At 39.6% G+C, this 27,949-nt stretch overlaps 3 protein-coding genes across 7 annotated transcripts in view; 2 read left to right on the plus strand and 1 right to left on the minus strand.

Annotated features, from left to right (window-relative positions):
• Nucleotides 1-1,441: 1,441 nt before the first annotated feature.
• USP16 (ubiquitin specific peptidase 16) lies at nucleotides 1,442-21,341 on the minus strand. Of its 4 annotated transcripts, none has more exons than XM_032679762.1 (18): nucleotides 21,201-21,341; nucleotides 18,934-19,032; nucleotides 16,582-16,763; nucleotides 15,856-15,959; nucleotides 13,400-13,503; nucleotides 11,456-11,634; nucleotides 10,458-10,550; nucleotides 9,652-9,782; nucleotides 9,197-9,284; nucleotides 8,586-8,664; nucleotides 7,631-7,722; nucleotides 6,836-6,892; nucleotides 5,713-5,880; nucleotides 4,442-5,111; nucleotides 4,081-4,175; nucleotides 2,818-2,904; nucleotides 2,388-2,544; nucleotides 1,442-1,778 (listed from the first exon to the last, which is right to left on the minus strand). In XM_032679762.1, the coding sequence occupies exons 2-18, from the start codon at nucleotides 18,992-18,994 to the stop codon at nucleotides 1,654-1,656; spliced, it is 2,472 nt and encodes an 823-aa protein (XP_032535653.1). In that variant the 5' UTR covers nucleotides 18,995-19,032; nucleotides 21,201-21,341; the 3' UTR covers nucleotides 1,442-1,653. The 4 variants fall into 4 exon arrangements, with proteins under 4 accessions (XP_032535653.1, XP_032535651.1, XP_032535652.1 ...); XM_032679760.1 differs by having other exon boundaries at nucleotides 11,456-11,637; XM_032679761.1 differs by having other exon boundaries at nucleotides 11,456-11,637; nucleotides 21,269-21,336.
• Nucleotides 21,187-24,998, plus strand: RWDD2B (RWD domain containing 2B). 2 transcript variants are annotated; one of them, XM_032679767.1, is made up of 5 exons: nucleotides 21,187-21,411; nucleotides 21,957-22,145; nucleotides 22,272-22,339; nucleotides 23,467-23,832; nucleotides 24,529-24,998. In XM_032679767.1, exons 1-5 carry the CDS (start codon nucleotides 21,307-21,309, stop codon nucleotides 24,764-24,766), a joined length of 966 nt encoding a protein of 321 aa, XP_032535658.1. In that variant the 5' UTR covers nucleotides 21,187-21,306; the 3' UTR covers nucleotides 24,767-24,998. The 2 variants fall into 2 exon arrangements, with proteins under 2 accessions (XP_032535658.1, XP_032535657.1); XM_032679766.1 differs by having other exon boundaries at nucleotides 21,192-21,411; nucleotides 21,957-22,175.
• Nucleotides 24,999-25,120: 122 nt separating this feature from the next.
• LTN1 (listerin E3 ubiquitin protein ligase 1) overlaps nucleotides 25,121-27,949 on the plus strand; it is a 30,584-nt gene continuing 27,755 nt past the window's right edge. Inside the window, exons 1-2 of the mRNA XM_032679758.1 lie at nucleotides 25,121-26,043; nucleotides 27,669-27,872. Of these exons, the coding sequence (XP_032535649.1) occupies nucleotides 26,002-26,043; nucleotides 27,669-27,872 (246 nt within the window). The 5' untranslated portion in view covers nucleotides 25,121-26,001. The remainder of the gene's footprint in view (nucleotides 26,044-27,668; nucleotides 27,873-27,949) is intronic.

The raw sequence follows: 27,949 nt of genomic DNA on the forward strand, positions 1-27,949 counted from the left end.
GTCCAAATGAGGGTGACCAAGTCAATAAGCGGACCAGAGAACCTCCCTTATGAAGAGGCTGAAAAAGTTGGGGCTGTTCAGCCTGGAGAAGAGAACGTTGCATGGAGACCTCATAGCAACCTTTCAGTCTGTGAAGGGCGCTACAGGAAGCCAGAGAGGAACTCTTCATCAGGAACTGTAGTAGTGACAGGACAAGGGGGAATGGGTACAAACTAAAAGAGGGGAAATTCAGGTTAGATATATGGAAGAAATTCTTTACTGTGGAGGTGATGAGGCCCTTGAACAGGTTGTTCAGAGGAGTGGATGCCCCATCCCTAGAAGTGTTCAAGGCCACGTTGGATGGGGCTTTCCAACACAAACCATTTTGTGATTCTGTGATTCATTTTTGTTACATGCATCTATATCCTCACCCTTTTAGAGTCGCCATGCTCTCAAAACAGGAGCTTGACAGCAGTGAACTGCATCACATTCTAATGACCTTAAAAATAAATGCTGAGCAGCACTAGCTAGAATGATACAGAGCGCTGGAATCTTTCAGCTGAAGTCCCCTGTTAAGATTCGTCTTAGAAAGCAAACAAACAGCTTGTGTGTCTCCAAGTAGCTTGAAAGAAGAACTGCACTTGAAATTCAAGCCACTTCACTAATTAATCCTTTTATTACTCTTGCCAGTGCTACTCTGTCTCACAACCAGAAAGGAGTGGAAGGCTAAATCAAGTCTGGAACTGTCATATGCCTAAATAAGGCTGTCATACAACAGCTCTTATACTTGCTTTAGGCAGTTGGTGGTATGGCTGCAGAATAAACTCAGCTAGTTTTCTGAGGGATTGGCATACTGCTGCATGAGTGCTAGTGCTGATGGCTGTAAGGGTTACAAGAACACATGAGACTGCCCATTTTCCTACTAATGCCATTGTGAAAAATGCACTGAATGTAAGCAGCTGCTGTTCTAACATGGAGGAGCCAAGATGTTATTTACATGAAAATCAACATGAAGCATAGCTTGTGGAGAAGTGAACTTGAAAGTTACAAGTCACCACAGGACTAGTTTTCCTAAGCCTGCAGTGCAGAAAGGGCTACACTGGACTGCCTGTACTGAAAGGGAGAGAGAGGTAAGTGCTGAGCCTTGCCAAAACACCAGCACAAGAATTCTTAGAGAGTTTGCAACTTGAGGGCTCCTCCATTGGACATAAACCAGCAGTGGAAAGGGAGCTGACGCTACAGTTTTCTGTAAGACGTGTAGGAAGAAACAGCTGCTTATGCTTGGAACCCAGGTCTGAAAAACACAGGGAACACATGATGGCCAAGACAACTATAGTTCAGAATTATAGCTGGTCGCTTTGAAAAAGCTGCTGACCAAGATTTATAGCATCTGCACAAAACAAAAAGGAGCAGTTGCTTGTCTATGTCAACACCCAAATTACTCAATGGAAGCTCAAAGCTGTAATTTTGAGAAAAAATTTTATTGAAAAGTAGTGAAAACACTGCAAAAAGTATAAGTTAACCACTTGTCAGTGTGTTTAAGAAGCATAAAGTGAATTCCTGTTGTTGTATACAGTAGCTCCAACACATTAAAAACATGATTTGCAAGTCTCTGCCTTCGCTCAGATCACCTGAAGAAGGTGACTGCACACACAAGAAGGCTCTTCTGCTGAGTTACAGCAGCCGCTCATAGAACAGAAGATAGGCTTGTGAGCTCAGCACTTTGGATGCAGAGACAGCTTGTACGTGGGTATCGCTGATGTGGAACCACTGCCCTTTGACTGGTTCAGTTTCTAAAGCTGAGAAAGGAAAAATTAAGGAGTAAAAAGTTATTACAAAGAATTAAAACAATTCTACTATGGTTCTTTAGTAAGAATTGTAGAGTAGAATTACAGAATCTTTAAGGTTGGAAAATAACCTCTGTGATCATCAAGTCCAGCCTTTGACTGATTATTGCCTTGTCAGCTAGACTGCAGCACAAAGTGTCATTTCTTCAAGGGATGGTGACTCCACCACCTCCCTGGGCAGACCACTCCAATGATTAACCACCCGTTCAGTGAAGAAATTCTTCCTCGTGTTGAATCTGAACCTTCCCTGGTGCAACTTGAGGCCATTTCCTCTTGTCCTGTCGCTGGTTGCCTGAGAGTAGAGGCTGACCCCCACCTGGCTACAACCTCCTTTCAGGCAGTTGTAGAGAGTGATGAGGTCTCCCCTGAGCCTCCTTTACTCCAGGCTAAACAGCCCCAGCTCCCTCAGCTGCTCCTCATACACCTTCATCAGCTTTGCTGCCCTTCTCGGAGCACGTACATGCCGTGGCAGGGGATTGGAACTAGGTGATCTTTAGGGCTCCTTCCAACCCTTCTGTGATTCTATGAGTAAGAATATGTAAAACATTTCTAATGATTTACCTTGAGGAGATTGTCCTCGAAGGACGAGATCAGAGAGGTGGTTGTTCATAGTTCTCATTTTAACATAGGCAGTGTAGTGCCCCGACCTCATTGTTCCGCTGTGTTCAACAACTCCATAGAGAGAGTACAATACCTTTGTATTCCCTTCAGCCACGTTCTAGAAAAGCAGAAGTTTAGCTATGTCAGTCAGGTACTGGGTTTTGAAGAATGTAAACTGATTTGTTTGCTGATGAAATGGCAGCTGGTCATTACAGATTCAGGCAAGCACGACAGCTATGATCAGCGCAGTACACCGACTCGGGTACAAGTTATCTGGTATTATCACAAAAAATAAGCTTGACAAGCATTCTACAAAGATTCTGCTAAGCAGCTTCATTGTGAAAGCACATTAGAACAGGTGAAAGGATAATCTGATTGTTTTCCCACTTACTTTACATTTAGCTGTGCAGAAAGGAGCCAAGTCTATCACTTCTGGAAACTTGATATGCCTGTTAACCTTCTGCAGATTAAATCCAGCCTTAAACAGCCAAAGTAGAGGAAAACCCCATAATGTTAAAATGGAGCACATTAAAACCATGCTTAGTTACTATATGTTTCAGGTTAACGTTTCAACAGTACAAAATTCATTTTACATTACACAAAACTGGGAAAAAGCAACATTTTTTTTTTTTTTTCTCCAGTGTCCAATTTTCCAGCATTACCTCCTTGCCCCCACATGCTGCACTGGAGCACAAGTTAAGACGGCTCTTCAGCTCACTCTTACATTAACTTATTGGTAGCAAAAGTGGAAAAAGAATCAGCTCTAATGTACTTCAGTAACTATGAGTAACTCTTGATTCTCAGATACTGTAACATGCCTGAGGATTTAATCTTACAGCATCAAAACTGATGCAACTTGTGCTCCCACCTTAATCAAATAATTGTTCAGTATGAAACTGGAAAAACAAAATATGATGACAAATGTTATTTTCTTCATATTACAGTCTCTTGGAATAGGCTACACATTTCCATTTTCTATATGAAATTGTTTTTCATCTAATTAAAGTTGCCTCTCCTATTTTTCAATTATCTTGTCCTAAACACCAAATGATTTTAAATTTAAAAGAGGCAGTACTGTCTCCCTTTCCTCTTTCTCTCTTGAAAAGCTAAAACCCTAAAATTTTTTTCTACAACTTGGGAATAAAGAGGTAAGCCACTTTACTTCAGTGTCTGTATGTAAAATTTAAGTTGCTTTGCTTTCCTTTCCTTCTCCCCTCTACCTTTACAAGGCTTGGAATCCTCTCTTTTCCACTTCTGCCAACTTATTTGTTGCACTTATTTAGTAAGGGATCATATTCTACCTATACCTACTGAAATGGAAGAGTCCAGGAATTGCTGTAATAGTAGGAAACCGTTAGTGCTAAGATGCTGCTTGAAACAGTAAGCAATAAGAAAAATGAGGAAATATGTTGTAAATAAGCTCACAAAACAGTGTTTTCCAGTTAATTAAGGGAATATCTTTCAGGAAAACACACCCTAACACCTCAAAGACCATAAAACCCAATGCTGCACACCAATGCCTTCCAAACTGGGAAAAAGCCCAAAAGTTTAGGGAAATAAAACTAATGTTAGCATATTTTCAAACTGAGCTAGTACTACGTGCATGTATACATATTAAACTGATACTATATACCTACATCAGCCTGGTACTTACGTGTTGAAACCTCTTTAAGTGAAGAGTTAAAATTGGAGGAGCAAGAGAGATTAGCATCTGCTTTTTGGCATTAGTATAAACATATTTCTTTTCACCTGCAGAAAAGAAAAACCACCATTGATTAACATCAAAACAAATGTTACAGCAAGAATTCCTTTAATTTCACTATATAAACTCTTATAATGTCATCTACTACAACAACTGAGAAGCTGAACATTGCCCTTTAACATGATGAACTGTACAATGAAAGTGGACAAAGTTATAAAAACACCACTTTAGGGGTATTCCCACCACCCTTACCACCCAAACAGTGGATAGGAACATATTTAAAGTTTTCTTTTAAAAAAACAGTTTGTCATACTTTTTATGTTGTTCTTTGGTCCACAATGTCTTTGTGTACATACATCACACAGTAGTTTATTGGTCTCAGTAAGTGTTTCATTACGGGTAAATTGATACAAACAGTGATGGATTGAACCTTCTTCTGGGTTCAGGTCTTCCCTGTTTGCCAGAGTACAAAATGCCATTTCGGGATCTTCTGTCGATACTTCGCATGTCTTGTTGGGAACAGTCTGAAGGTCATCTAAGGTACTCATATCGGATTCATTGGCACCCAAGTGCAGTTTTGCAAAGTCAGTAGCAAGCTCTTCCTCATCTGCATTGTCATCATCCTTATCTTTCAAAGACAGGTTGTCAAGGCCATTGACAAACTTTAGAGGAGAATCTAAGCCTTCCGTAGGGAGATCCACGAGACATTCATTTTCTACACACTCTTGTTCTGGCTTTCCCCTATTTTCATGCATGCTCTGAACTTCCGTATTATTTCCCTGTAGAGTCAACTCTTTTTGAGTTAAGCTGTGATCTTTGCACTCATCTGACGATTCCTCTTCTTTCTTCATATCAAGAGTTTCAGAGCTAATTTCTGTCTCTGATTCTTGGTTATACTCAACATCTATCTCTGACTGTCCAGTTGCACAGAGATCTGTCAAGTGAAGCACCTTTCCTTGAAGTTTTTGCTGGCGGCGCTGGCTCTGCACATTTGAATACATAATAGAAAAGGGCACAAAACCCACAGTAAGTATAAATTACATTTAACCTTTCTTACCACTTCTTTATCAAATTTTTAGTGGCATGCCATAGATGCACAAGGAAGGAGGAGGGGAGAATAAACTATGATTTAATGATCAGAGGTGATCAGTTCCACCAATACTGAATTTATCCTCACTGAAATATAGTTCCCACTGCTCCTTTTTACACAATATCATCAAAATACAAGTAACAATCCCCCTGCTATCTTCCTGATCCTTTCTTATGTCTGTATTCTAAAATTTTGTGAATATTTTTACAATCAATGACTGGAAAACAGCTGTCTGATACCAATTAAGGCTACTTCATACAGGCAAACAAATTCAACATTACTCTGGATATTAGCTTATTCCTAGCACAGCAACGCTTAATAGAACATATAACTTCTTAACAGCAAAGATATAGATATAATTGGTCTTTTCAGTTGTGCATTTGAGTGAGGAGAAATTCTAAGTTGTCTCCTCCTTCATCTAAAACTAAGGGAGCAAAAATAATTAGTTTTAACAGAAATTGCAAGCACAAAGTGAAATACTCATCAAAACCAACCTTGGCTTGTTTTTTGGCCTGTTTCTTTGCTTTTTTCTGAAGGTGTTTACTTGTACCAGAGGGCTCATCTTTCTGCTTAAGGTAATGGTCATTGATTTTATCCTCTTCATCTTCAGATTCCTTTTCTTTGTTTTTTTTGATGTTTTCTCTCTTTGTAATTTTTACCTTCTACAAAACCCAAAAAGCCACAAAACAACCACAGAATTAGAGATGTTACTGTCCCAAATAACAAACTAGTATTCCAAAGAAAACTGTTGGGATGAGATGTTATCTGAGTTTTCAGCTCAAGATAGAACATTTTAGTGATATAACATACAACTTACTCACCCCCTAATGTTTATGAAGGAGTGTCTCACTCCAGAGGGGGTCCATGTGAAACAAGGACTTGCAGAATGAAACTGTATGTATAATTAAGGCTATCAGGGGCCAAATTCTGAACCTGTATGGGGGCAACATTATGTTTGCCTCTGGCAGATGTCATTAAAGAACTGAAGAGTAACATTTTACACAAGTGGAGACATCTTCAGTTGAAGTGCCTGCCACAGAATTTGTTTGCTTCTGATGAAATTTGTTTGTGGCAGAAGACATGTGATCCCTTTGGCTGTGGGGGTTTCATTTCCATATTTACTCATTAACTTCTGTGTAAGCAAGTGCTACACAACAAATCTGAAATATTACATATACAGATTATCAATGCAAAACACAAAGCAAATCAAGTCTTTTGAGTGTCTAGAGACTGATCAAATTAAATAATATCGATCAAATAAGTATTCACATACTATCCTATCAACGTTTCTTAACTTTATTCCATGACCTGAATATTAGGAGAAGTGTTCTTGGACTCAGCGGAGAAAAATGGATGAAAAAAGTGGAAAAAAACCTCAAAGCATTCAAGCAACCTGTGTGATTTTCCAGACACAATTTATGACCCACAACTTAACAGGCATTTACATGGCACTTACAGGAACTTACAAGATTTTTCTCATGAAAAATCTTATTCTCTATCTTTCTGTGCAGTTTTAGTTTGTGAAAGAGACTTCTAGAAAGATGCTTGAATTGACTCCCTAATGATGGTATAATAAAAGTGTTTTCATATCCAAAAAGCAAACGTACAATTTCTTACCTGAGCATCAAGTACAGGAAGTGACAAATCAAGGAAAGACTCATGGACCAAGGATACCTTTAAATGAATAATCAAGAATCCAATTTAATTTTGTTTGGAAGCAGCTGGCTTGCTGTCAATAGGCTTATGTGCATGTCTGCATTCACATCCTGCTTTCACTTGTGCAGACAAATGTAAAACACAGCTCATCTACCTTCACAAATGACCAAAATCTAGCAGTTCCATTGCCGCAGAAATAAGCAAGAAGTATTTTTGCAAATTTCAGTGATCTAGTGGTCTAGAATGTGAGAATGCACTTTAGGGTCTAAGACACTGATAGACTGATAGCTGCAATCTATTATATTTACCCAGCCCAATACACTCAATACACTTGCTAATACACTCAATTACTTCATTATCAGGATATATCCTCTCAGTAAAGCCTTCTTAACTGTTCGCCAATCCCACAGTCATTTCAGGGTGGGAAATGATGAAAAAAGGAAAGGGCTCCTGATGGCATATTCCTGGTAGCAGAAAAATTCACTTGCTCTACAGTCTGCACTGCAGGAAAGTGTTCACTGGGAATCTAAGAGGGAATTTTTCTGGCAAAGGCAGCTTGTTGTTGCTGACCTCTTGTTCTGGAAGGCTTTTGAAAAGAACTGAAAGATTAGCTTTATAATGGAAGGAAAGAAAGATTCCAGCCCCTTTTTGAAAAGCATGCAGCTAGTCAGCTCTCATCTCTACAGACAGTCACTTTGAGGCTCTCCTGCAGATTACACAACACTTGAGGCTTTTCAAAGTGGACAGTTTACTCACAGTTCTGCATTCCTCACACATAATTGTGCTGGTTAATTCTCCACCAAAGATTCGATCTACAAAACTTTGTATTCCATTTTTCTTTTCATATTCTGAGAATTAAAAAAGTACATAGTAAAGTTAGTACAATATATTGGCAGCCAATTTCATTATGGTATACCAAATAAAAAAAAAGAGAATACAATATGCAAAGTGTAAAATGGAACATGTTGGCCTGTTTTAGTTTCCTCAGGACAGGAAGTACAGCAAGATTCTTAAATTAACCATCTTTTGTATATCAAAGGAAGGGGGGGGAACACATTTGCAGAAAACAGCTTGGTTGAACCAACACCTTTACCACTTTCTCCACTTCAGATGCATTTACCTATTTTCTCAGAAGTACTGCATCCCAGTAAGAACTCCCGTTTTCTCTCACGACTTAGCAACTATCTGAACTTAAAAAACAAGCACCAACTTTTGTCTCTATAGGCACATGACAAACGAAACCAATTTCCTCAAGTTGTATTTTCAGAGTACCACAGTCTGCATTTAAATTTTCTCTTCATCCTAAGTCATGTCAAAAAAGTTTAAAAATTCTTCTGTTTGTTGTTCGGGGGTTTTTATACCACTGTTAAGTAACAGTTGTTAGGGGCTGCATAAATTACATTCACATGCTAATATTTTAATTTCTAATACTTTAATTTAATGATTAATCACTACCCAAACATAATGTACGATGTCTACAGAATCAACTCTCTCTTATCCTGTTACAAAGGAAATGCCACCAAGTTCAGCAAGAGACTTAAATATAGACTGAAAATACTGAGCCTCATATTCTAGATAAACACATATTCAGGAGGCATAAAGTTTTACAATTAAACATGTATCTTTTAGTTGATACTATTAATGTTACTTTATATACTTCAGCAAAACAGAAGATTTTACATGTTACTGATGTTGTGATAATTTATTTTACCTTTAATTTTCTTTTTAAGTTCTTCTTCATTTTGTTTGTTAGATTCAGTCAATGCCTTCAGTATTCCAACACTTATTTGCTGAAATTTTAAAAAAAACCAACGCACTGTAAAATTTCCTAAATTTATTCAGTTAACCACTTTATTTTACAAAATGTTTCAGATAGAGGAAAAATAATAATCTTCACCAATTAAGAGAATCAATACAAAACCCACAAATACCTGCAGAGACACAAAATAGTTCCTGCAGATATTAAAAAAAATAATCATCTGGCTTGCAACCATAATGTTCCAATTAGTATGTAAGGAAATCAGTCTAAGGATGAAATACTTGCCCAAACTAAAACTGTCAAAAAAAAAAAATTATGGAATTTCCACAAGTGCATTTCAGAAATTAAGACAAAAAGACGCTCTTTATGGTGACTATACATACTCCAAACCCACTTTTTCTGAGGGTTCTCTTTGCTAATCTGCTTCAAATAAGTGCTATAGGCAGCACAACCACTCTACAGAGGCTGATGTATCTCAGAAAGAAGGTTCTTTCTCCCCTCAGCAGAGGGGAAAGTCTGGGTCTGGGGTATGGAGAAGAAACAACTGTGAAATTAGCACTCACCTGGATTTCTTCTGCTCTCATTCCATCAAGTAAGTAACGAAGCAATTCATGACTGTCTTGCTGCTGATAACCTTTAAATCGTATTGCTCTGTTAAATGAAACATTACTTGTAAAGTGTAACTGAGCCCAGAGATAAACAAAGCAAAACCAACTCACACCAGGCACACAAGGATGAAGTCTTCATAATGTATGTATACAAAAACAAGTGTCTACATATGGTATTTTCTAAAAATACAAAGCCAAATAATCACTATGTGTCATTGAATATCTTTCATTTTACTGCTGCTCATTTATATTTTGCTCTTTATTCTCTTCTGTCAAAGCTTTTTAAGTATTCTACAAATTTTATATGCTGTGATGTGAGCTTGTGTTAAAAAAAAGGGAAAAAACTGACCGTCTTTTAAACAACAAACTTTTTCATGGTCACTGTGACATGCAATTGTACAGATACTCACTTTTTACAAACCTGAGCAAAAAGTTCCTTAGGAGTGACTACCCCTTTTTTTGTCTCTTGCATTTCTGTCAGAAACTGATGCATGGCTAATGTCAAAGGACATGGCTGATCTAGTTTTATCAGCTGAGGTTCCTGTTTGAAAGAAAAGCAACAGAGCTGTTTTGCCTTAATTTAGTGACTGATTCTTCTATAGTAAGTTTTTCCTTATGTAAACCCTTCAGTTTTTGAAAACTTCGTTGTAATATAGAATATACAAAATTCCAAAATGGCAATAAGTTAACCTGACAAAAACAACACATGGTTTTTCATGAAATGATACCAAAAGTCATTAATTATGTATTGCTTAGTTCCAACTCTGGATTTCTTACTTTTACTAGGAAAAAACCCCCAATTTCTTAAAAAAAAAAGTGTGACCTTTCTTTCCTATCCAAATCCCTAACTGTAATGACAAGTGCATTATTTAAGTTAGTGCTACAGACATCCTCTGGTTTCCTATTTTGCATTTAGACAAATGACACTACAGTAAGAGTCATGTATTGTCATCCTTTAAATAACTTAATCATAATGCAAGCACTTCTTTTACAACAACTAGTAGTTATTGAATCACTGCTCTTTCACTCTGAACAAAATACCTCCACTGAATTCAGAAGCAGGTTTACAAGTCAATGGTGAAGTTCCTGCTGATTTTACCTCTTAATCTTGTTAGTATTTAGCTGAAACAGCTTTAAAATCCAGAGATAAGTATTGCTTTTTCCCTTAACAGACTGGAAGGTGGGGACAAACACTACGGAGGTCAAAGCATATTACCATGGATAACTCAGGTGACTCAATTTTAACTGTTGTACCAGGCATTTTAGCTTCTTTAAGCAGCTCCCTCAGGACTGGAGTTTGTGATAAATTCTGTAGAAAATAAAAGACAGAAAGAGGTTGTTAACTGGGGACAACAGGAATTCCACTAGTCATGGAATTTGTAGCAACCAGATTAGCAGTAATTTATTTTTCCCAAACACAGAACTAGAATTGCTCTACTACTCTGGAATTTCCATACAGCTAATGAGACTTCCAAGTGCCTTCTATAAATACTACTTTAAATTTCAGAAACCATAAATCTGTTGTTTTTCTACAGATTGATCTTTTGACAAATGTATTTACTAGTGCCTGTTTCTAAAAATCAAAAGATAAAATGCAGTGTGGGTGGTTTAAAAAGCATTTAAAAATAAATCAAAAGCAAACAGTTTACTAAAATCTGCAAGTACAGTGGGGATTTTGTTTTAGTAAAGCTCCAGTATCAAGAGCCTAAGAGCACAAGATCACATGTGAGTTTTAATACACATCTTAGCTGAACAAGACACAAGATGGCAATGCATGCAACATGCTCATCCTGTTAACATTTAGTTTTGATTTCCCGTTGCTGAGAGAGACATTTTTGTTTCAGTAAACACCCATGCTCTTGGAGTACTAATCTCATATTCTAAGAGGTCAGCAAGGGTGATGTGTCGGACTATTTCATATTTTTATTAAACTAGGAAGGTGGCATGCTTAATTACGTCAGTGAAAAATGCTGTCCCTCACAGGCAGTTTTTTTTACTTCCCCTTAGAGCAAGTCTGAACATGCAACTCCATTTCTATGAATTTCTCTGGGCCAACACACTATTTTTAGAAAGAACCCATCATTCTTGGCAGCTGAAAAAAATCACAGTCTAATTGTGTCACTGTAAAATGCTGAGGTGGGCGGGTTGTTGTGGGCTTTTTCATTTTGTTTAGAGCTTTTTTTTCTATTCAAAGTTGGGGTTTTTTTAAAGTACCTGCATCACTGCATTAAAGAAACATGTATTCCCCAAGTTACTAAGTCCTTTCACAGTGACTTCCAAGTTAGGAGTTGAATGAGAATTCTCTTCTTTAAGCGAGACTTCTTTTTCTTGCTCATTTTTGCTGTCTTTTTCTACTTTTTTATTTTCAAGTTCTTTGTTCTCTTGCTGCTTTTCTACTGAAATAATTAAAAAAAACATACCACATATTAACTCACTAAAAGGGAACAGACTAGGAAAAAGTTATTATAGGCAGCAGCAATCTACGATGTTTAAAACTTACACGTATGATAATTAATTCTGTAATTGTATAAGTGTAACAATACTGGTTTAGGTTCTTAAACTGTCTAGGTAACAGAAGTTAAAAAATAAACAGAACAAAACAACGACAACAAATACAAATCAAGATCCACCTGAAATGCCATTTCAGATTAGCATGCAACTGAACATGCCTCTTGGCCCACGAGCCATTCATGCCAACCTCTGAAGCTCTGCAAGTGTTGTCTCAATTTTCATTCCTGTGTCAAAATCACCTATGTTAGGGCTTTCTACAACATCCAACCAGCTCCTGCCGTCAAAGCATTCTCATGTTCATTGTATGTGCACAGAAGGTTTGTATTTTTAAGACACGTTACAAATATTTCCCCCAAAATTACTTTAGTGTATTGCTCAAAGTTTCAATGACCTGTTTAATAAAAACACAAGGGGATTTCAGGCAATTTCCACAGTAACACCCACACTTGTTCTGCCAGCCTGGCAGTCAGTGATTGATTAGATTTCCGATAAACAGGGCTATGAGTTAATATTAACTTTAAAATCAAGTAATGCCAGCTCAGAGAAAGCAAGGAAAACTGACAGTACAATCTTTGGACAATGAAGAGATGGCTGGATAACAACAGATGGAACGCGTGAAATGGACAACAACTGCCTGTTGGTTTTCCAGTTCAAACCTGAGAAGAAAATTTTGGCAACTGATATGAAGTTCAAATATTACATGTAGAGAAACTACGTGTGTGGGAAAGACTGACCACTCAAAAGATTCTGCTTCCTGTGGGAAAATCTCAGCTGCTTTCTGAACAAACTGAATTTGGAGACAGCCATGTTGGCATTGCTGGATGTTTGTGATCCATTTCCCAAGGGGCCTGTGATTTCACCCAAATGTAGGATGGCGTTGGAATTTTTGAAAGCCATTTTTTACAGCATTTATTTTTATATGCAAATTCTTCCAAGTTTTCTAGGGGGAAGTTGTGTAAAACAATTTTTTTTTGCCATTGTGGAAACTGTGGGGTTTTGCTGGGTTTGTTTGCTTTTAAACAACCAGGTTTTACAGAAAGACTGCAGGCTAAATATAGTATTTAATAGTTCTGAAAGCACTGCAGTTGCCTACTCTAAATGTACAGACCCCATGAAAAAACCTCTTGCGTACTCCTTCCATTGGGAAATGTGCTGCAACAGGTGGAGACTTAGTCATTCTAGCTGATACATTCACAAGTACCTAGAAAAACACTTAAGAAAAATCAAATCAAATTATCCTTAAGCAATGACAATTTTCCTGTAGATCTCAAGAGAGACTGAGTGACACTGATGAATAAACACAGCATGGTTAAGTACTGGAAGTCAATTCCATATTCACAGAAAAAGTGAATGTCATTCTTTAAAAAGTCACAGTAAAGCTGTCTTTTTTTCCCCCTGTTCTTGTATGTCTTATGTGTAGAAGTTTAGGGGACACTGAGCAAAATCCTGATCCAATTAGGTCCATGAGCTAGGACATTACTTACGCTATCAGAATTGTGACGAAAAAGGGGAAAATAAAGGGAGAAAAAACTTTTTCCTTGACCCCAAGGTGCTAAATCTAATTTAGTGTAAATTCTGGATTTACAGTACTGTCTCCTACATTTAGCAGACTTTCTGATTTACTGTATCTATACTACAATTACTTACCTGGACGTGATGAGTCAATACAAACTTGTTTTCTAACAAATTCCACAGTCTGGCCCAATTGGGTTGAAGTTTTATACGGAACTTCATTATCACATATGTAGCACCTGCCTCCGCCGCCCCCAAAAGAAAAACAATTAATGCTATTTTTTTCTATTATTTAAAAATCCTGAACTATTTGCTTGTTGATGTGATTCATTATACAAAGTTATAAAATTAGAAGACTTAGTTTCAGATTTAGAAGTCTTAGAGAAGAGTTCAATCTACTTCTGATCATGAAAATAAAATGTTTAAAAATTATCTGTAGTAAATTATTTCGGTGACTGGTGGTTGAAATTTACAAATATAAATTAAGACTCTGAAGAGACGTGCTTAGAAACCTCACTGCCAGAAAACTTAAAGGAAAATAAAAAATTTTGTCCCAAATCAAGAAACTAAGATATCAGTCCCTAAAGGAAATGACTTACGAATGTTACGGCACGGAAAAATATTCTGAGTATTCTAGCCAAGCAAGTACTTAGTTATATTTAAATTGGATCAGAAATAAATCAGTGTCCACCATTAGACTTGTGGACTTTTATTTGCTCTTCTGTTGCTGATACAAACCCTCTTTGTCTCTTTGTGAGCAAAGAAGTGCATGGTTAGGTCAGTAATCCGCTTCAAACAAAATTGTGAGACAAGCTGCAGTGATAAAGACTCAAGACGGATAAAATTTTGCCAGAACACACACAGCTGAAGGAGTTTTACATATACCAATTTTGTGGTTCAGCTCTTTGAGGAGGTAAAAAAAAGTACTGAAGAGACTACAAATACTTCCACACTTTGGAACATACCACTCACAGTTCTTAGGTACAAATCATTCAGCAGATTTCAGGATTACCTTAAGTCAGACTCAATTTTCTGATATAAAAAGCAGGAGAAGTCTGCAGCAAAGTGCTTCCCTAAATCTCTAGCATCCCTGGCATTAGCTGCAATTGTCATATTTCTTCATATCTCATTAAAAAAAAGTGGCTCAAATTGTGGATCCTTGATTGTATATCTATTGTCTGGTTAATCATAAAAATAGGCATTCTCACTCTTGGAATAACAGATGATGGTTACTTCCATGGGCAGTTTTAACATCATAACCCTTGATCTGTCAAAAAATTTGTAGGCAACCTTGAAAGAATTGAAGGATTGGAAAAAATTTTGTTAGCAATGGCTGCTTGACCAACGGGGCAAAACCACAAGTAGATCTGACTGCTGTGTCATGCTAGCACTGAAAATGTGTACAACAGCACTTATAAATGCAAAGGAGTAGAACTCTCCTCTTCCTCTCCAAGCTTAAAACATTTCTTTTAACTGTTTACAGGTATTATTCATATCCAATTTGAACCACATATGCATGCACAGCATAGAGAGATTTATTCACATATTCATATTATTAATAAAAGCAAAAGCAGTTTTGATTAGAATTTATGTACTAGGCCCACTGTGTGTAATATAGTTTTTGACTGTTTTGATTTATAACAATAATTTATAGCCAATATATCAATCTCTGAATCATTTCTTGGGCAATTTTGTACAACCAAGAAATTCTAGGAGGAAGCAAAAACATCCTCCTTTGACAACTTCCTCTCATTCACAAATACTCTGATTAAAAAACAGGGAAAATAAAGCACTTAAAGCCCTACAGTTTTAACACTAATTTAAATTCGCAAAAAGAATTCAGTAGTTCATTAGTAATACACATTATTGATAATGTCCATTTTCATTCCAAAGTTCAATACATGTAAGTGCTAAATATGATCAAGTAAGACAGGTAATGTTATATAAAATGAACATAATGACAGATACTAAATCATCAAAGAAAGTTACTAAGCAAAATGAAAACTCTTTACATCAGGTACACTACTTCTGTAGCATAGTTTAGAAAATTAGGGTTTGTCCTTACGTATAGTAACGTATAACTCCTTTTAAGAGAAGGAAATACTGCCAGGGAGATGGATTTTGTATTGCTTGATTCAGTAGCATTTTCTAATTCTACAGCTGTGCTTCCTGACTACATGTGGTATCAAAAAATCATATTTATTGAGAAAAAAAAAATAAGTTTGTCAGTAAGTGCATATCAGAAAGAACCTTCTCCCAAGGTCTAAAGTTATGATTTAGAGCTACATATCAACATTTGTTTCCATTTATCAGGATTCTGACCAAGTAAAAGCAGTAAAATATGAAGTCAACCACATTTACTAATTGGTCCATTTCAGTCTTGATTATGAAAATTTTCTAATTATAAATTTTACAAGAAAATAACATTTATTCTGCAAATCTCAGCAAAGACTGCTGAGACTTATTTGTATGGAAATACTTTAATATACACCTAGAAGTAAGTCCTAGAATTCACACAAAAAAAGACAAATTACAACCCAGTCTCTGTTGTCCTTCAGCTATGTCTTTTAAGTGTCACCTGACAAACTCACCACACACTCCAGTTGTCCAAACTGAGAACCAAACAGTGGGGATCTGATCTTGGCTTTTCATAATGCTTTAAAGCATGCTGGTCTGGAGAATTTCTGTCACAACCCTACAATGTTGATAACCAGAAATGTCACAAAATCCAGCTGACAATCAATGAAACATACATAAAGTCACAGTATAAACAAAGTTCAAAATTAATACTGTTTAATTATGTTAAACTAATTAGGATCAACAGATGGGTCTCTATTAGTTATTTCTGCAGATAGAAAGGCAATTTACTATAAAGCTGCTCTGGGACTGAACATTTAATTTACAAATTTCAGTTTGAACACCTGAAAGAACAAAACAGAACAAAAACCTCTTCAGCATGCAGAGTTCTAAGTTTAATGAATTAATGTGAGCATTAAGATCTTACTGTAAAAAATCACAGATTAGGAGCATTTTTACTTTCTCAGCAAAATAATTTGAACTTTTTAGGAAAAGAAGTCCTCAAGATGGTGTTTTAGCCTTAAGCTTGCTAAATGCCTTTGTGCCAAGCTTTCAAGTACTTCATTTGACATTTAGAGCAGACATTTTTTTTAACTACACTACAGCATACAAAATCATTTAGGTAGCAACACCTCTAAAATAAAAACAGGAAGAATATTAGAGTTTAATTAGAAGCTCTCTTGTTCTACTATGTTATGAGACCCTGAAAGATATTAAGACAGATTAACAACAAAAGATACCCTATGTCCACATTTTAGGCATAACCATATCGAAGGGCCTTCATCAGTCTCCTCCTCCTCAGACTTCTCTTGTGCCTTATTGTCTGCCTTGCAGTCCTGACAAACATGCCATTCCACGTTCAGCAGTGCCTTTTTCAGATGACCTTGTTCCAATCCTTTACGAATATGCTTGCATGTAGGTTCTACAAAATAAAAAGCACAAGAAGGATGTAGGTATCATAACAAATGCAAATGTTAAGGACACAGGCAGCAATCCAGAAGCTAAGACAGTCTTTCTAGAGTCAAAGAAACACTGACAATTGATCAGATATATCAGAAAGAAACCCTTTATTATCCTCATTCAGAATCCAGGGATACTGTTGCTGCATCCCAAACTATTGTATTGCTAAAAGTATTTCCCTCAGAGTTACATCTAGTTAGAGGAGTTGACAAAACTTTTGGATACACACCTACCTAGTATGTCAGGCTTTTATTATTGTGGTGTTATGATTCCCAAACCTTCCATGTAGCAGCCACAGCCCACTACCACAGTTTCCCATCACCAAGGCCGCACCTGCCTGTCTTACAGAAGTGGAGATTATGGAGTCTCTGCTTCCAGCTGAGCTGCCTCAGTGAAATTATGCAGCAGATTATGGTAAAAAAAGAACGGCAGTCATAGTTCTTGTGCTGTTATCACTTTGCACTGCAATACTACAACCTAACTGCACCTTCTGGGCCTGGTGTGAACTCCATCTATTTAACCAAACTTTGCTAAGAATGATTACACCAAGAACAGGCATCTGTTGCTAAGAGCCACTTTCAGGAGTTTAGCTATCTTATTTCTTCCTGTTTAATTTTTCAAGTTGTTGGTTACATTTCTGCAAAACAGCTATTGACGAGAATTATACCACTGTTTGCATAACTAAGCTGTCTTAAGTCCTGTACTTTGAGGTATTTTTATTGCTCAGATAGTGTAACAGCTCTGAATCCATCTTTGTTGAGGATTCCATGCAACATTACAAGATAGCAAACTGGTGCAAATTTTGGAGCTACAGTTCTGTTCCTGTCCAAGATTACAGGATTTTAGCACAGTGCAAATGCTAGCCAACAAAAGACAAATACAGATATTTAGATGCATTCTTTAAGCCTTTTAAAAAAACACAAGCTTCATCTACAACTTCAAAATTTTTAAAAAGAAATCCAAAACTTTTGTATTTTGCCAACTACTATTACAGTTGAATTATTCATAATAAGTCTTAGTTTCTTTTGTGGCTTTACAGAACTCTGTCATGGTAAAATAAGCTATTTATAGCCAAAGAGGTGAAATGCCATCAGCAATGACACCACAACTGATCTCTTTGCTGGAGAAGAAGAGGAACTGTTACAGCAGACATGGATCTAGACTCCAGGAAACAAATAAAAAACCCCAAGACCCCAAACCAACACCCCCCAGAAACCCAAACAACCAAACCAGACAAAAGCAGCTAAAAAAGCCACCCATTGGAGACAGAAGCTACCCAAAGAAGACCAGGACACCGAGGAACACAAAGTACAGTAGACTTGAATTTAAACAGGCCATCACAGCAAGCCTCCTGGCTGAACTTGTAAGTGCACTCTCTCACAGGTAAATCAGCATGGCTCAATTCACTGCCCCAGTCGGGATCAGCGAGACAGATGAGCAAGATGCAATCTGTGACCTGGTAGACAAGGTGGTAGAAGAGAATGCTACACAGCACAAGGAAAAACAAAACATGCAATAACCAGGGTAAACAGGATAAATTAAATTTCAAGATGGGATGAGATCAAGTAGAGCTAGAATAAAATTTACGATTTGGGATTAGGAACTATTAGGAACAGACGGAAAGGAAGATATTTTAACCAAAATACTCTTACGATTAGAGAGCTGAGGTGTCCAGAGTCAGTACTAAGTTAGCGGCTAGAATAAAGACAAATTATTTCACAGAAAATACTTCAATCACAGCCCTTATTGCTAAAGCAAGAATCTTCTGTAACAAAATTTTCATTAGGAGAACGCTACTTAAACCTTAAGCTTAACAGCTGACCCTACAAATCCTTTATATTTTGAGAAATTTCATACAATCTGTGTATCAGTAAAGAACTGTGCATCTGAGTTTCCTAGAAGCAAGAAAATAATATTAGTTTTCAAGATGGGATTATTATTTTCTAGCATACTTAGAAAAGTAGCAACACGTTTCTTGTTAGACTTCAGTTTCAATTTAAAAAATCCACATTTTGTAAATGAGACTTCAAGGACAGTGACTAGTGTAAAGGCCTTCTAATATTAATCAGCTTTCAAGCCTTCTTTGAGGGTAAAAAAACATTAGGTTCACAGACTTCTCTGGGGAAACATACTCAATATATCTGGAGACTCATCAAACTGTGCGGTTTTGCCTTTGATGCGTTTCTTTCCCATATTTGTAGTCTGTAATTGTTCTTAAAAGGAAGAGTGACCTAGGAAAGAAAAAATAGTAAAATTAGAAAGTAATTTTGGCTTTACTTGTTCATTGCTACACAAGTTATTTCTATGGCAAAGCTGTCCCTTGAGGTGGATTAACTTGCCTTGATTTGACATTTTCAAAAGAAAAAACCAGTAATTATATTTTAACATGAAACAACTGTAGCTGTTGTACAGACAAGATCACAGCGTGAATTACAAAACCCAAATGATTTAAAATCTTAAGTCAAAAGCATTGCACAAAACAAGAAGATTGGAAACTTTAGTATCAAAAATACTATGACTCGTTAGGATTTGTACTCTAACTAATAACAACACAGTGATTTTATGAAAAATAATTGGTTTTGTCCCAGTTGAAGTTATTTGCAACTACAATCTTTCTGTTTTGTTTATTGCAAATTCCTTGTGTCTTTGATGAAGTCTGACACATGCAAATACTCTCACATAATTGAAAATACACAGACGATGGGAGTTCCATTTTTTTAATTTCTTCACCGGGAAAGATTTATCATCACCTTCCCCACACATCAAGCAAATAATTCAGATGGGTCTGTTAATTGCTATGCCTGTAGACTCTTCTCGACAAGAGTGATCTACCACTACAGAAACCTGAACCAAATGCTTGGCTTCAAAAAGGTGGCTACTGCACACATGACAGGACATTTTTAGTTTCTAGTCTGTAGCCCCTGTACTAAAGATCATCCAAAAAGCTCAGGTAAACTTAAAACTCGACATATTCTATACAGAGAAAACAAGGAAGCTAAAAGGGTTCTAAATCAAGTCTCTGCAGCCTTTGCAGGCTAGCCTAACCCTGCAGTCCACCCTTCACTTAAACACAGTCAGAGCTAAATCTGACCTGTATCAGCCCGTCCTTTTAAACCCATTTTTTAGCTCGTACTCGGCAGCACACCAGCCACAGAGCGCAGCTGCCTGCTCGCAGCCAAAAAATTAAGCCACACCAAGAGAATCAGAGAGAAACTAAGCAGGGAAGAGCTTAGGCATGATACTCACAGACGACTTTTTTTATGAAAAGCCTTTTACAAACATGAGCATGTGTACGTGAGCATGCTCTTAGGGCAGATGACCCAGCTGCTGATGGAAGCTTGACAGACATTTCATTAAGGGCAGAATTATCAACTTTTGCAACTTAGCATTCTATTAGATCACAAAAAGAAATGACAGTTCATCCAACAACTCTTCCCTAGAGCACATTTTTCTGCAAAAACTACAATACGTACCTTATACGAGCAACTTTTAATTGTTAAAATCCTTTCCAAATTGTCCTTGCTCCTGCCAGGAAGGCAGGACAGCATGAACACGTGTAGCTATTAATTTAACCCATGCTGTGCCTGGGCAGACTTCTCTGACAGGCTCTGCACTAGCCTTTTCAGGGCACAGCCCTCACCAGGAAACGCGCTGCACCGCCTAAACGACTAATACATTTTATTTAGTAATTTTTGAGATAAGACAGAGCAGTCTGCAAACGCGCACCTGCACCTGACACCTTGGCAAAACGCCCTCAGAGGCTCACCTGGGAGCCACCGGGCTGTGGCGGGGAGCAGGCTGGGCTCCAATGGCTCTGCCGGGCTCCCGTCGCCAGCCGACAGCCCGGTCCTGAGGGGAGCAGGTGTGCCTTGTGGATGGTCACGGCCCGGCTGGGCATTCACCTGGGCACTCGGTGGGTGCTCCGGTGAGTGCTTAGGTGGGCACTTGGGACTCAAGTGGGCGCTCAGGTGAGCACTCGGTATTTAGGTGGGCACTCGGCACTGAGGTGGGCGCTCAGGTGGGCACTCAGGAGGGCGCTGAGGTGAGCACTCGGCACTCAGGTGTGCTCTCAGGAGGGCGCTCAGATGGGCGCTCCGTGCTCAGGCGGTCGCTCTGCCCGTCCCGTTCCGCAGCCCCGGGGCCGCCCCGCGCCCCCACCCCACGTGCACGCCGCCCCCACGCCGCGCGCCGCCGCCCCGCCCCGCCCGCTTCCCATTGGCCCGCGCCCGCCTCCCGCGCCATCACTGACAGGCACCGCAGCCAATCGGGAGCGCCGCGTGTCCCGGCCGGAGCGGTGGCTTCGGAGACAGCTCCGCGCTGGGAGGAGGAGAGAGGCCGCGGCGGTAGGAGAGCGGCGGTAGGAGCGCAGCGGCAGCAGCGCGGGGCTCCCGTCCCTCACCTGCCGGTGCCGCGGGGCGAACAATTCGGTGGTGCATGGCTCCGTCTCGGGGCAGACGGCAACCTCACCTCATCCCCCAGCGGCGGGGCAGCGGTCACCGGCTGCCATGGGCGCTTCCGGCGCGCTGCATTGTGGGGCCGTGACGAGGCTGGGAGCGGGACGTGTCTGCGCATGCGCGGGCCCCACCGCTCCGAGCTCCGTTGTGATGTTGGTGAGCGCCGGGCGAGGGCAGCGGGGCCAGGACTGGGGCAGGGGCAGGGGCAGGGGCAGGGGCAGGGGCAGGGGCAGGGGCAGGGGCAGGGGCAGGGGCAGGGGCAGGGACAGGGACAGGGGCAGGGACAGGGGCAGGGACAGGGGCAGGGCAGGGACAGGGCAGGGACAGGGCAGGGACAGGGCAGAGACAGTGACAGGACCTGAGGGAAAGGCATGAAGCTGTGTCAGGGGAGGTTTAGGTTGTATATTAGGAAAAGGTGTTTCACGCAGAAGATGGTTGGGCACTGGAACACTCTCCCCAGGGCGGTGGTTGTGGCACCAAGCCTGACGAAGTTCAAGAAGTGTTAGGACAATGCTTTCAGGCATGGTGTGACTCTTGTGAGTGTCCTGTGCAGGGCTAAGAGTCAGACTCAATACTGTTGGTGGGTCCCTTCCAACTTGGAATATTCTGTCATTCTATAATATGATTTAGATAGGGGTAGTTAATGAAATCTGTCCCATATTCAAGCTGCATTTTTCTTCCCTAAATTTTTCTTTGCTCAGGGAACAACAGAAATGACTAACCAAGAAGAAGCGGAGATGCAGATTTCAGAGTTAGATTTACTGTCTAGCATGTTTCCTTATGAGGAGGAGTTTGCTGTGACAGACCAGCTGGCTCTAGCTGAACTGAAACACTATGCTGAAAATGAGTCTGCAGAGGTGCCGTCTTCGAAGGTTCAGTTTGTACTGAATGTAAAAGCTGAGGTCCCTAATGCCTCTGTGGTACTGTGAACATTTTTTTTTTTGCTTTATTTTATTTTATTTTTTTGTGGGATTTTAGGGCTTACTTGAACTAAGCATTTGCTCCTTTGTTTTTAGGTGGAATTCTCTATGGCCTGTGCTTTGCCATTTAAATATCCAACTGTTCTACCAGAAATCACTGTGAGGTATGGCAGCTAATAAAACCATTTAAAAGTTATTGTGTGTTACAAAAATGTAGTTATAATAAGAGAAAGCAGAGCTTTTTTCCTGATGGTTTGCTGCCAGATTAGGCTGCGTGGACAAGTGTTGAAGAAAATCAAATCTTACAAGGTTATGATTTCTCTGGTGTGCTCAGTAAATAAGCGAAGAAAAGGGAAAAAGTGTGTAGGAGTGCCATCATCTGTACAGAAAGGTTACTGTAGATACTGTTCATAGGTCTGATGCTCAAGAAGAGAGACTATTGCCTGTTTTGATAAAGCTTAACACTAACTAAAGGAATGAGTAGCCAGTGGCCTTATTTTTCCCTTGTCACAATGCTGTTGCTCCCAGCCTTCTGATATTGTTTACTTCTGTTTAAAGAAGTAGCCTTGCATATTATGGGAAATTAGTCCAGCCGCCATACTTACTTTTAAAGTGCCTTTTTCTTGATTTTGATTTACAGATTGGTAGTACTGTGTGTGAATTTAAGAGTTAGCACACCAATTAAATACTAATTGAGACGTTTTCACAGCTAATGTGACTTAAATATCAATAGCAAGTGCATATCCTGTAAATATGCCTGATTTTCTTGGCAGCTTGAAGTAAAACTCTTGAAAAGTTATGAAGCTTGGAAAGGGTCTAGAGAGTAAGTTGTATAAAGAGTGGCTGAGGGAGCTGAGGTTGTTTAGTCTGGAGTAAAGGAGGCTCAGGGGAGACCTCCTCTCCCTACAGCTGTCTGAAAGGACATTGCAGCAAGGTGGGGGTTGGCCTCTACTCCCAGGCAACCAGTGACATGATGAGAGGAAATGGCTTTAAGCTGCACCAGGAAAGGTTCAGGTTGGACACAAGGAAGAATTTCTTCATGGAAAGGGTTGTCAAGCATTGGAACAGGCTTCCCAGAGAGGTGGTGGAGTCACCGTTCCTGGAGGTGCTCTAAGAAATGACTGGATGTGACACTCGGTGCTCTGGTCTAATTGACAAGGTGGTGATTGGTCGAAGGTTGGGCTCGATGATCTTGGAAGTCTTTTCCAACCTTAACGATTCTATGATTCTGTGATTCTAAGAACATGCCAAATTGTAAGCACATGATAACTGCATTTGTACTTTCCTTTAGGTCGTCGTTACTAAGCCGCTCTCAGCAGATTCACCTGAACTCTGATCTAAAAACATATTTGATGCAAAACTGCAGTGGCGAGCCCTGCATGTTGAGTGCAAGGCAATGGGTTAAAGACTATGCAGCTGCTTACATTGACAAAGAGCTTTCATCTTCCTCAATGATGACTGCAAGTGCCATGCAGGCAGAAATCACTACATTCACTCGATTGTGGATCTATAGTCATCACATTTACAACAAGCAAAAAAGGAAGAATATCATTGACTGGGCTAAGGAGCTCTCTCTTTCAGGGTTTTGCATGCCAGGGAAACCAGGTGTTGTTTGTGTAGAAGGTTTACAAAGTAATTGTGAAGAGTTCTGGTCAAGGTTAGTTTTTCTTTGTACTTAAATGCTATTATTAGTTAGAATATTACATTTTTCCATGTTGTACATGTGGCCAGAAGGTGGGAAATCCAATCACCTTCCAAGATTAAAGATCTACCAAGTACTGTATTTATAATAACGTATTTACAGCTCTGAATATCCACTGTACTGTTGGTTGCAGCAGTCAAAGCAACCATGGTGCACATTTATTTCTGTTTTATTTTCCTCTATGTGTCACTTTTCTAGGGATGGGCAACAGTTATGTTAGATATGTGTGCTCTTATATCACTTTATATTCGTGTTTTATTCTACTTTCATCATTTATACTTCTGGTGATGCAGACTAAATGAACATTGATTAAAGCAGCTAAGAAAGTATGAGAATTCTTAGCATGGGGAAGGCAGAAGTGAGCACTGAAATGGAAACCACATCTTCATTAATTATTTTGTGAGGAATAACATTAAGATTTTGGAATCCTGAGGAGATATAAAAAACCAAGCTCCTCCTTATGAGAGTGTTTGCATGTGAGCAGTATTTCTATGACCAGTTCATGAACCATTACCTCTGTGTATATATATATACATATATATGTACATACAAACAGAATTTTTTGACTCTTGTGATAATAGTTATTCCATAGTATTTCCTAAAACAGTCTTTATTTTATAGATAGATTAGTGTTTCTCCAATTGCTTTCAGAGTAAGAAGACTGACGTGGAAAAGAATTCTCATTCGGCACAGAGAAGATGTTTCTTTGGAAGGTGGAGGACATGCTGAGATTCAGAACCAACGGAAGTTTTCCACTTTGGAAGAAAAATGTTTTGATGCACATGGTGCCAGGGGAAATCATATGGATTTGGGGCAACTCTATCATTTTTTAGAAGAAAAAGGATGTGCTGACATTTTTCAAATGTACTTTGGGGTTGAAGGGCATTGAAGGGTTTGAAGATCAGCACAGGCCCCAGCACTTACGATTGGAATTTAATCCTCATAACAGATTCCTTAGCTGTTCTGCAACAGTTGATCAGAGAGGGAATTAATAATTCATGGTTTATGTGATGAATACAGTTTTCAGTGAGAACAAATATCCAGTGAAATCCCGAAAAATGAAAATGACTACGCGAATACTTTATTACTTCATTTACTTTCTGATTTTAAGGAGATTTAGGGTACATACCTAATTACAATTAAAAAAAATGTGTTTGATAACCAACTGGGCAGTTATGGAATTACAGATGAATGAATAGATGGAATATAGGGAATGAATATATGAAGAAGAAGTTACAAAAATGCAGTGTGGATGTCTCAGGAGGGGAAACGTTATGTTTACATTAATTGCTACTGTTTACATACACTACACAAAGACTTTTTTGTAACAATCATCTACTTCCTACCTGAAAATTTATTAAGCCACGAGATCAATATTTTATTTAAAAACAAACAAAAGGAGGCAGCAAATTTACAAGAGTCTTGCATATGCTAAGAAGCTGAGCTAGGATGCCTACTCTAAGGTGTAAGAGTTTTTTGTAGGTACAAGTGTGTATGCAGGTAAGAGGTACTGTGGTGGCTTCACTACATCTGTAGCTGAAGAGTTTATTTTTATTTGTGTAGAAGCAACAAGGATGAAGAATCAAGGACGTGCTCCCTTACAGTGCACTCCAAAACTGTGAAATGATCCTCAGCCTTCTGAGTTCACAAGTTTTCATTCTTGTAATATAAAGTGCATTATGCTGCATGTGTTTTTGAGTCCAGTTTCAACAAAGTTGTACCAGTTAATCCTGATTTTATGGATACTGTATCTAAATCCCATGTCTGAAAAAGCACAGATTGGTCGCTTTGGATTAAATATTTTTAATAAATGTTGATTAAATATTTCTATACAGATCCAGTAAAATGTGTAGCGATACTTCGGAGTGACGTCATTCGGCAGGTGCGGTTTTGCCTCTGGATGAAACTCCCAAATCCAGAGTCCTTTTAAGTGTACGAGGAGGCCTCAGGTCCGTAGAGGCGCCACGGGACGCTCGAAGTCTCCGCGCGTTTGAGATCGATGGATTTTTTTTTTTTGTCCAATGGATTTTTTGATCGCCAGGGTGTCCCCGTCAGCCCCGGTCCCGCCCCGGAAGTGCCGCTCGCTCCCTGTCGGTGCCGGCCCGTCCCGGTGCCGCCGCCGCCATGGGGGGCAAGAACAAGCAGCGCACCAAGGGCAACCTGCGGGTGAGCGCGGGCCGTGGGACGGGGAACGTCCGCCCCGGGGGCCTCGCTCAGCGGGGCCGGGAAGGGCGGTGCGGCCCGGGCCTCGGGGGCTCGCGGGGCCGGCCCCTCCGGCTGCCGTGGGCCGCCGAGGCCCAGCTCCGGCGGGGAGGCGGCGCGGTCGTCGGGTCCGGTGGCGGTAGCCGGGGCCACCTCTGGGCCTGGGGCGTGCTTAGGGGCGTGTGACTGCTGTTGCCGTGGTGTTTGTACGGAGAGGGGCGGCGGTAGGGGCACGTAACTACAGAATCACCACGGGTCTGAGTTCAGCAAAGTTCAACGTGGTTTTCTGTGGAAAGTCTTAGAATTCACCTGTTTTGGTGTCTCTGTCTTGCCACCAGGCCAGTGGTGGTGTGAAATCTGTCCTATGTGGCACTCGCTCAGGATGTGTGCGAAACCTTGTGTTCAGGTTCTGTAATTCCTCTGTGGATTTGGAGAAGACTAGGGAACACAGTGCAGCATGTCCTTAATAGTGGAGGGATCACATTCAGAAAAGATTACTTAAACCCCACAAGCTCACAAAACTGCAACTGCCGTTAGGAAGTAAAAGGTGTTTGGAATATGAGGTATCACAGAGACATTAAAGCATCAGTCGGTGGTGGGGCAGTCTTTCCAAAGGAGTATGGTGGAAATAAACATGAACCAGTGGTACAGTGAGCAACTGGGGCAAACTGGAAGAGATGCTAAATTCGAAAACACACACTGTAATGCTAACTGGTATTATATTCTGTTACATATGCACCCTTTACTTCATTCCTCTAAATCTTTTTTGGCCACTTTGTTACTGGGAGAATGTTTTGTGTATCTGTTCTTATTTTTCCCAGTGATACAAATAGCATTTCCTGGGAGCCGTATTAACCCATGAGAAGAACTAGGAAAAATGAAAGTATTGAAGGAGGATAAATAGTTTCTTAATAAATTGTTTGCTTACAGAAGGACTTTCCTGTTATGCTTTTTTATGTGTGTATAAATCCAATAAAACTTTCCATAAGTTATCATGGATTATGAGAAAAGGGAATGCTGATTCATAGAATCAGGGAATAGAATCACAGAATGGCTTGGGTTTAGAAGGGACCTTAAGGCCATCTAGTTCCAACTGTCTGCCATGAGCAAGGTTAGTCCGAGCTCCATCCAGCCTGACCTTGAACACTTCCAGGGATGGAGCATCCACAATTTCTCCGGGCAACCTGTGCCACTGCCTCACCACTCTCACAGGGAAGAATTTCTTCCTCATATTTCATTTAAACCTACTCTCGGTTTGAAGCCATTCCCTCTTGTCCTATCACTGTAGTTCCTGATGAAGAGTCCCTCTCTGGCTTCCTTGTAGGCTCCCTTCAGATACTGGAAGTCTCCCCAGAGCCTTCTCTTTTCCCAAATGAACAGCCCCAACTTTCTCAGCTTGACTCTAAAGCGAAGAATAATTTTCTAGGTCAAACTTCTATGTTCAAAGCATAGGTGGCCTTTTGTTTGTGAGACTTTATTTTAATTAGAAGGTTAATCATACAGTATAAATAGGATCATCATTTCAAATGCATGAGGCATGCAAAATAAAATTAAATACATAATTGACTGCTGTCCCTGTTTTTTGTCAGCCTTCTAGCAGCGGCCGAGCTGCAGAGCTCCTTGCCAAAGAACGTGGAACAGTGCCTGGGTTTATTGGCTTTGGAACATCTCAGAGTGATCTAGGATATGTTCCTGCAGTTCAAGGAGCAGAGGAAATAGACAGCCTTGTGGATGCCGATTTCCGAATGGTGTTGCGAAAACTTTCTAAAAGGGACATCACAACAAAATTAAAAGTAAGCGTGTCCTTTGTCTCCCATAATTCTTTTTTTTTAATTGGAAAACAATACACTTTTCTTAAGGATGGGAGAGG

Source organism: Chiroxiphia lanceolata, chromosome 2 (genome assembly GCF_009829145.1).
Source record: "Chiroxiphia lanceolata isolate bChiLan1 chromosome 2, bChiLan1.pri, whole genome shotgun sequence".
NCBI lineage: Eukaryota > Metazoa > Chordata > Aves > Passeriformes > Pipridae > Chiroxiphia > Chiroxiphia lanceolata.

What these genes read in the sequence shown, in the direction of transcription:
- USP16 (XM_032679760.1), bottom strand. Translation starts at nt 18,994, where the DNA reads ATGGGAAAGAAACGCATCAAAGGCAAAACCGCACAGTTTGATGAGTCT. An exon ending in TTGGACAACTGGAGTGTGTG is followed by an intron (nt 13,504 to 15,855) that starts GTGAGTTTGTCA and finishes CGGCGGAGGCAG; the next exon opens with GTGCTACATATGTGATAATG. An exon ending in TATTGACTCATCACGTCCAG is followed by an intron (nt 11,638 to 13,399) that starts GTAAGTAATTGT and finishes TAATTATTTCAG; the next exon opens with TAGAAAAGCAGCAAGAGAAC.
- RWDD2B (XM_032679766.1), top strand. Translation starts at nt 21,307, where the DNA reads ATGGGCGCTTCCGGCGCGCTGCATTGTGGGGCCGTGACGAGGCTGGGA. An exon ending in AGGTCCCTAATGCCTCTGTG is followed by an intron (nt 22,176 to 22,271) that starts GTACTGTGAACA and finishes CTTTGTTTTTAG; the next exon opens with GTGGAATTCTCTATGGCCTG. An exon ending in CTACCAGAAATCACTGTGAG is followed by an intron (nt 22,340 to 23,466) that starts GTATGGCAGCTA and finishes ACTTTCCTTTAG; the next exon opens with GTCGTCGTTACTAAGCCGCT.